This window comes from Cebus imitator, unplaced genomic scaffold (genome assembly GCF_001604975.1).
Source record: "Cebus imitator isolate Cc_AM_T3 unplaced genomic scaffold, Cebus_imitator-1.0 Scaffold131, whole genome shotgun sequence".
In the NCBI taxonomy this organism is placed as follows: domain Eukaryota; kingdom Metazoa; phylum Chordata; class Mammalia; order Primates; family Cebidae; genus Cebus; species Cebus imitator.
The window spans coordinates 4,238,011-4,247,324 of NW_016107446.1; the positions used below are offsets into that span (position 1 = coordinate 4,238,011).

At 36.0% G+C, this 9,314-nt stretch overlaps 1 protein-coding gene across 1 annotated transcript in view; it reads left to right on the top strand.

Annotated features, from left to right (window-relative positions):
* CCDC138 (coiled-coil domain containing 138) overlaps nucleotides 1–9,314 on the top strand; it is a 77,103-nt gene that overhangs the window by 50,384 nt on the left and 17,405 nt on the right. Inside the window, exon 12 of the mRNA XM_037742959.1 lies at nucleotides 3,482–3,658. Coding sequence (XP_037598887.1) covers nucleotides 3,482–3,658 — 177 coding nt within the window. The remainder of the gene's footprint in view (nucleotides 1–3,481; nucleotides 3,659–9,314) is intronic.

The following is a 9,314-nucleotide window of genomic DNA, read 5'->3' on the forward strand; positions in this document are numbered from 1 at the left end:
CTGGAGCATGATGCCCCAGGGAGGGCATAGAAGTTCCATGTCCCTTCCCCTTTACCTTGCCCTAAGTCTCTCTCTTCATCTACACCCTTTACAATATCCTTTATAATAAACTCGTAAGCATTAAGTGTTTCCCTGAGTTCTATGAGCTCTCTGAACCCAGTTCTCGTTTTTTTGTTTTTGTTTTTTTGAGACGAAGTTTTGCTCTTGTTGCCCAGGCTAGAGTGTGATGGTGTTTGGCTCACTGCAGCCTACACCTCTTGGGTTCAAGCAGTTCTCCTGCCTCAGCCTCCTGAGGAGCTGGGATTATAGGCATCTGCCACCATGCCCAGGTAATCTTTGTATTTTTAGTAGAGATAGGGTTTCACCACATTGGCCATGCTGGTCTCAAACTCTTGACCTCAGGTGATCCGCCCACCACGGTCTCCCAAAGTGCTAGGATTACAGGTGTGAGCCACCGTGCCCAGCCATTATTTTGGGTTTTTATGGGTGCTTCGTGATGTCACAATTCTGTCCCCCAGGATATAGGGCAGGACTCTCTCTGGGGAGGGTCTTAAGTCCCACAATCAAAAAGTCTGGGAAAGATTAGAGTCCTGGCTTAGGCCAGGTGAAAGGAGGGCAGGAGAAGGTCAGAGACCTGCCCCTGAGGCCTAACAAACTCAACATCATAACAAAAGACTAACAAGAGGGGAAAATCTATATCCTAACACCGCAGATGCTAAGCTCTTTCTTTATACCTTATCTCTGAACGCTGTTATCCTCATATTAGCGATGAGGTTTACAAAAGTAGGTAATTGTGCCGAAGGGAAGTGATACAATCTGCATTTGACAGCATCTAATTTAGTCCAGCTCTATCAATTGCTGAAGCCTACTTTATGACTACCTAAGAGCATGCACTTCCTGAGATAACCAAAGAAATAACAACAAACACCTACGTAACACTTACTATGTTATAGGCCAAACACTTTATATTAACTCATTTAATCCTTACAGCAGCTCACGAGATGTCAATATTATTAATATTGTAATTTTACAAATGAGGAAATTGAGGCATCAAAATGTTTAGCCTGCACCCTTAATCAGTATGTTATGCTCAATCTCTGAAATACTATTGTTTTGTATATACTGATAACTACTATTTTATCAGTAGACATTAAACTTTTAAGAGTTCGTTTTACTTGAGATCAGAATTGAGGTCTGTTAGACTACATTTGTTGTCTATTCCTGCATAATAAACTGCCGTACACTTAGTGACTTAGTTCAACCACCATTTTGTTTACCTGCTCACCGTTCTTTTGGTTGGTGATTTGTGCTCAGCTCAGCTGGATATCTGGCTGGGCTGGGCTAAGTTCTCCTGTTCTTGGTTGGCCTCTCTCCAGGGTCCTGTTTATAGGTAAAGAGTATCTAACCGAGCCTCAGGCTCCTAATTCACACAGCATCATTTCTGTTGCATTTTATTGGTTAAGTCACAAGGTTAGACTAGATTCAAAGGGTGGGCAGTAGAGTTCACCTTTTGATAGGAGTGTTTCTGCGAAACACTTTCTAATCATTTTTTAATCTGCCATATAAACAAAATAATGGAAAACCCCTGTTTGATACTGATTAAGATGAATAGTTTGAAGTTTGACCTTTGTTAGGGAATAAAAAAGGTTAACATTTGATTGTCAGGACATTGTTAAAAGATTCAATAATATAACAAAAATAAATCAACTTTGGTATAATTCTTAACTAAAATTTTTTAAATACCCTTTTAAAAGTTAAACTGATCTTGTTTTTAGAAAATCTGAACCATTCAATAAATTAAAATGAAGACAAAATTAAAATGAGGACATAGTTTTGATTTATTCCTAAAATATAAGGTCACTTGTGAAAAAGTAACCAAATACAGTTTTCTAATCCTCAAAATTAATAAGGGACAATTTTTTAAAGTTTGCAAACAATACCATATAGTAGTCAGCCTATTTTTAAATACTGTATTCAACCTGTTTAATCTGGTCAAATTATATACTAAGAATAATTCGTGTCAAATACAGTAGGTGGCACTGTGATAAAACTTTTGTTTCTGTAAAGCGTTACTCTCAGGCTTCAATTGTCTGTCCTCTTCTACCTGTGTTGTTGCTAAAAAAAAAAAAAAAAAAAAAAGATGTTTCTAAAGAAGATTAGTCTGAATAGAATCTAGCAACTTCATTTAACTTAATACGCATTTATTTACAATGTTTTTTTAAACCACAAAATTAAGTACAGTAATGTTAATGTTCCTTGAACAAAATTCTACCAGTGGTAAAAATGGAGCGTACTATAAGTAGATCCAGAGGCACAGATCTTAATTTCTCAAAATAGTTTCATATGTATTTCAACTTCACAGAAGTTATTCTCAATTTCTCATTCTTAATAACAAGGGTTTTAAATTATTTATTATGTAAGCTGAAATAGCAAAGAAGAAATGCAACGTGAGACTACAAAAGAGTCAATTTTAATATGGTGATTCTGTTGTACTTTCAGTATTTCATGGTGCTCTTAAGTCTTCTTTAAACAGAAATCTCAGTAGAAAAATTAACTATGACTTGGATAGTATGAATAGTTTTTTATCCCTTTGAATAACATTTTGAAAGGAGAGTTTTAGAAAACTTGATTATTGTACATTAAAATCACAAGTTAAGACTGTGTTAAGAGTAGGAACTTGGGTTGTGTAGTGTACTGAAGTGTAATGATGCAAGTATCTTACTACTTCATTTGCATTGATTCTGGTTAGATTGGTGCTTCCCAGTCCTGTGCTTACAGGCTTCCCAGTCATCTGTGAGACATCCTTAAGAAAGTTTCATGGATTCTGATTCAGCAGTCATCACAGTGCTGACCTGGGTAAAATCTTGCTGCCATTCTTAATGGTAGATGTATCATGAAAAGTGACACACCACAGCATATTCAGTCTTCTGAAGTTATCTTTGAATGGCCTTTTGTTTCAGCTTTACTAGGAGGCAGAAATCCTTATTTAAAGTCTATTTAGCATGTTTTTATAAAGTTACATTTTGAAATAGGTAAACATTTAGAAACAGCAACAAAAAGCATAAAATCTTAGAAAGCTATTATAAAAATAGAAATACTAAGTTTTTGTAAGTATGTAGTGGTCATCAAATATGGAAAATATACATTATTTGTGATACTTACTAATAAGCATTGTTTTTCTTCCTTACTATTAAATATTGGGGCTTCCTTCGTATTAAAAAATGGGGCTTATTTGTTATTTTGGTGGTAAAACAGGAAAATTCTAAATGAAATTTATCCAATCATAATGTCTCCTCTCTCCTTGCCCATTTGAGTTCTGACAAATTAGTTAGAATCTAAATTTAGATTGTGATCTCTTATTTATTTAATTTTTGTTTCTCTTTTGAGTTTGTTAGAGTAATGACATTGCTTTTTTACCGTCTGTTTCTGATTGCCACCTAGACTAGCAAAACTACAGTTGATTGTACATACTATTTTCCAGCTGATTACCTGGCTCAGGCATTTGATTCTCTTTGTTTGGACTTGAAGACAGAAGAAGGAAAAACCTTGTTTTTAGAGTATCAAGCTGTTCCAGTAATATTAAGTCATCTAAGAATATCCAGTAAAGGACTCCTGTCTAATGTTATTGATAGTTTGCTCCAGATGACAGTGGAATCTAGTAAGTTTTTAAGTTCTATATGTGTAAAGAAAGCGGGATGATTTTTCTGTCTTCATCTTGTCTGCATGTATAACTCCATATAACAGATACTATTGCATTTTTAAATGCTTTAAAAAAGTATTTTAGGTTCTGGGGTACATATGCTGATCATGTAGGATTGTTGCATAGGTACATACTTGGCAAGGTGGTTTGCTTCCTCCATCCCCCCATCACCTGTAACTGGCATTTCTCCTCAAGTTGTCCCTCCCAGCCTCCCCACCTGCCGCTGTCCCTCCCTTTGCCATCCCCCCACACCAAGCCCAGTGTGTAATGCTCCCCTCCCTGTGTCCATGTGTTCTCATTGTTCAACACCCACCTATGAGTGAGAACATGCAGTGTTTGGTTTTCTGTTTTTGTGTCAGTTTGCTGAGAATGATGGTTTCCAGATTCATCCATGTCCCTAAAAATGACATGAACTCATCCTTTTTTATGGCTGCATAGTATTCCATGGTATATATGTGCCACATTTTCTTTGTCCAGTCTATCATTGATGGGCATTTGGGTTGGTTCCAGATCTTTGCTATTGTAAGCAGTGCTGCAGTGAATATAACATGTGCATGTGTCTTTATAATAGAGCTATTTATAATCCTTTGGGTATATACCCAGTAATGGGATCGCTGGGTTAAATGGAATTTCTATTTCTAGATCCTTGAGGAGTTGCCACACTGACTTTCACAATGGTTGAACTAATTTACACTCCCACCAACAGTGTATAAGTGTTCCATTTTCTCCACATCCTCTTCAGCATCTGTTGTCTCCAGATTTTTTAATGATAGCCATTCTGTCTGGAATGAGGAGGTATCTCAGTGTGGTTTTGATTTGCATTTCCCTGATGACCAGTGATGATGAGCATTTTTTCATGTTTGTTGGCTTCATAAATGTCTTCTTTTGAAAAGAGTCTGTTCATATCCTTCGCCCACTTTTGAATGGGTTGGTTTGTTTGTTTCTTGTAAATCTGCTTTAGTTCTTTTTAGATTCTGGATATTAGGCCTTTGTCAGATGCGTAGATTGCAAAGATTTTTTCCCATTCTATTGGTTACCTGTTCACTCTAATGATTGTTTCTTTGGCTGTGCAGAAACTCTTAAGTTTAATTAGATCCCATTTGTCTATTTTGGCTTTTTTTGCCATTGCTTTTGGTGTTTGAGTCATGAAATCCTTGTCTATGCCTATGTACTGAATGGTTTTGCCTAGTTTTTCTTCTAGGGTTTTTATTGTGTTAGGTTTTATGTTTAAATCTTTAATCCATCTAGAGTTAATTTTAGTGTAAGGTGTCAGGAAAGGGGTCTAGTTTCAGCTTTGTGCAGACGGCTAGCCAGTTTTCCCAGCACCATTTATTAAACAGGGAATCTTTCTCCATTGCTTGTTTTTGTCAGGTTTGTTGAAGATCAGATGGTTTTTGATGCTATTTAATCGAGTCATTAATAACATCACTAAGAATTAAAAATCAAATTCTTTGTTTAGATTTTCACTAACTTAGCAGTTTCCAGTAATCTGTTATGTGGGTACACTGCAAACATTACTCACATATTGAAGCCACTTTTTCTGTTCTCTTTTGTTCCAGCATTCCAACATATCTAATTGTATATTTCCCGTTTGCTCAGAATGAGTGAGATCATCAAATACATCTTCACCTAAAGTGAAAATAATGACCCAAACATATTCCTGTTGTTGTCTCTTCACCTGTACTCTTGTATTGGGGCGGGGGGGAATTGGGGATGGGGCACTTTGGCTGTGTATGTGGCTACTCTGTTTAATTCCTATTTATAATGTTTTGTAGTTTGTGGGTTGTTTTCCCTTTTGATTTTTATATTGATAAATCAGATTATTTAAACTTGCTATTAATGATTTCTAGTTGGGCAAAAATATGTATAGGGATGCTAAACATCAGTGTTTTAGTTTGCTTCTATTGGCATTGCTCTTTGAACCTCATGCAGTCTCTTGATTCATAACAAGTAGACATTTTGCTTAAATAATTCTTTTTCATTGTTGCCTTCTTCCCCCTTCCCTCTACAGCACTCCTAAAAATGTCCCTTCCAGAGGTGGAAGTTGAAAGTGAAAGCCATTGCTCTGCATGATAGTAAGCAGCCTGTGGACTTGGTGGCTGCCTTTGGGCAACTCCCTCCCTAATGTTTGGGTAGAAAGTGTCGTTATGCTTCCTAACTAGGTGCATTCAGTGTATGGTTTCACATTTTAAGTTAACTTTTATACATGGTGGTGTTTTTCATTCACAGAATCCCTGTGAAGGAGGCCTGGGGAAACTGAGGCTTAGAAAAACTAGGCAACTTCTCCAGGGATTCCACAGCTAAATACAGGTAGAGCTGGGACTTAAAGCCCAACCACTGACTGTAGACATAAGGCTTATTCATTCTACCAAAGCACTATAACTAGGTTTTCCAGGTTTGTTTTCTTCTCCTGTCCCAAATGTCTTATACTGTCTGATATATTTTATCAACATTTTTAGCTATTTGTAACTGTTAAAATATTGGACTTATAGTTGATGACTAGCTACCTAGATTAGTAATCTTGGAGTTTTGTATTTTGGTTTACTAATGTAAGGAGTAGAATGGGAAGTGAAAAGTTAGTGAACTGAGGCTTCTAGTATTCCTTAAGTGGCTAGATTCTCAACTTGTTTCACAGGAATTTTTCTTTTAATGAGAAAAAAAAATCATACCAGATACAGAAAACAAACCTTTCTGAATATGTCTAACAGAGATTACATCTTTCTTGTTGTCAGAGGAAAACAATATAATTTTATGAAATAGTTGACCTGCTTAGGTGAAATGACATTGTGGCACTGTAAATCCAAATTTAAAAAAATTATCTTAGATGAGATAGTCAACAGTCATTCACATTTGTTTACCATTGTTCAAATTACTCTCAAATTCAGCCAGGTGTGGTGGCTCACGCCTGTAATCCCAGGAATTTGGGAGGCTGAAGCAGGCGGATCACTTGAGGTCAGGAGTTTAAGACTGGCCTGGCCAACATGGTGAAACCCTGTATCTACTAAAAATATAAAAATTAGCCAGGCAGAATCGTTTGAACCCAGGAGGTGGAAGTTGCAGTGAGCCAAGATCGTGTCACTGCACTCCAGCCTGGGTGACAGAGTAAGACTCCATCTCAAACAAACAAACAAACAAACAAACAAAAAATCCACAAAAGACAAAACACCAATGCTGTGCCTTTCTTGTTCAAATCAAGTTAATGAGCAGTATCTAATGCTGATCACTACCAAAGCCTTATTGTTTTTAGTGATGCAAAAATTTTGCAAGTTTGGAAATGGGTGAATCTTTGATGATGTCTGACTGAAGAGCATTTACTTGCTTGATGAGTTACCCATTTTTAATGTAAATTCAGTACTTCTTGGTCAACCAGTACAGTTTATTGGAGGGAAAAATGATTGATCAAAGTGAAGCAAATACTTCTTTAGCTGTTGGTTTTTTGTTTTCCTAGGTTTGATTTTGTGTGTGTGGCTGTTGTTAACAGGATTGTGCTCTTGATTTGCTTTTCAGCTTGAATTTTATTGGTTTATAGAAATGCTTCTGATTTTTTTTCTTAAATGTGTTGTTTTAATGCAAACTCCTGATTTTTGTACTTTGAATTTCTAACTTTAAACTTTGCTGAAGTCATGTTTCAGGTCTGGGAGTCTTTTGGCAGGATCTTTAGGGTTTTCTAGGTGTAGAATCCTATTGTCAGTGAGGAGAGATAACTTGACTTCCTCTTTGGATGCCTTTTATTTCTTTCTCTTGGCTGATTGCTCTTGCTAGGACTTTAGTACTGTGTTGAATAGGAGTGGCGAAAGTGGACCACCCTGTTTTGTTCTAGATTTTAGGGGAAACCCTTTCAACTTTTCTCCATTAAGTATAATATTGACTGTAGTTTTGTCTTCAATGCCTAGTTTGCTGAGGGTTTTTATCCTAAAAAGATGTTAGATTTTATCTAATGTTTTTTCTGCATCTATTGATATGATCATATGGTTTTTGTTTTAAATTCTCTTTTTACATTTATTGATTTGCATATATTGAATCACCCTTGCATCTGAGGAATGAAGCCCACTTGATCGTGGTGGATTACCTTTTTGATGTGCTACTGTGTTCCATTTGCCAGTATTTTGTTGAGGATTTTTGCATCTGTGTTCATCAGGGATATTGGCCTGTAGTTTTCAACTTTTGTTGTGTCTTTGCCAGATTTTGGTATCAGGATGATACTGGTTTTGTGGAATCAGTTAGGGAGGAGTCCCTCCTCTTTGATATTTTGGAATAGTTTCAGTAGAATTGGTATCAGCTCTTCTTTGTTCATCTGTTAGAATTTGGCTGTGAATCCATCTAGTCAAGGACTTTTTTTTTTAGTTGGTAAGGTTTTTATTACTGATTCAATTTTGGAACTCAATACTGTTCTCTTCAGGGTTTCAATTTCTTTCTGATTCAATCTTTGGAGGCTGTATGTTTCTGGGTAATTACTAATCTAGTTAGTGGTTTATTGATCTTGTTTATCCTTTCAAAGAACCATTTTTTTCATTTCGTCAATCCTTGTATAGTTCTTTTAGTCTCAACTTCATTTAGTTCTGCTCTGATTTTTATTATTTCTTCAGCTAGTTTTGGTGTTTAATTTGTTCTTGTTTTTCTAGTTCCTTTAGGTGTGACATTAGGTTGTTATTTGAGATTTTTCTTTTTCATGTAGGCATCTAGCACTATAAACTTTCTTCTTAACACTGTTTTTGCTGCATCCTAGAGGTTTTGGTATGTTATATCTTGATTTTCATTGTTTCAAATATTTTTTTTATTTCTGCCTTAGTTTTGTTCTTTACCCAAAAGTCATTCGGGAGCAAGTTCTTTAGTTTTCATGTATTTGTTTGTTTTTGAGAGTTCCTCTTTGTATTCATTTCTATTTTTCTTCCACTATGACCCAAGAGGATTCTTGGTATATTTCAAGTTTTTTTTTTTTAATTTGTTGAGACTTGCTTGATTACTGAGCATGTGGTCTATCATAGAGTATGTTTCACATGGAGATGAGAAGAATACATATTCTGTAGTTGTGAGAATGGCCCATGCTACTTAAAAAGAAAAGAAAAAGTTGTTGCAAAAGGAATCTTGATGGAATTGATTTGCAGATAGATTATCTTACCTTACTAAATGGGCATTGGTGGCCAGGGCCAGCCTTGTGAGGGGCCATGTTTCAAAGCATTGTGTTTACAGTGCTCTAAGGAGTGCAGAGCTTCCTCAGGGGTCTTCACAGGCTGGGTGGTGGTGTCAGTGGGCCTAACTCCAAGTGCCTGTGACTGGTTCACTTTGCATATGATGGGGGATTTTGGATTTTCAGATTAGGGATGCTCAACCTGTGTAATGTGGTGATTATGGTTAATAACAAATATGTTACAGACTTGAAAATTGCTAACAGAGTACATTTTAAATCTTGTCGCCACAAAAAGCAAGTATGTGAGGTAATGGATATGTTATTTAGCCTGATTTAGCCATTCTACAATGTTTACATACTACATGATATTGAAATATATTGTACATGGTAAAGATACATGATTTTCATTTGTTAATTAAAAAACAAGTATCCCAGAAAAATATATCTTTGCTATCAAAAGATATGTAGTTACCTCATATCTTTTTT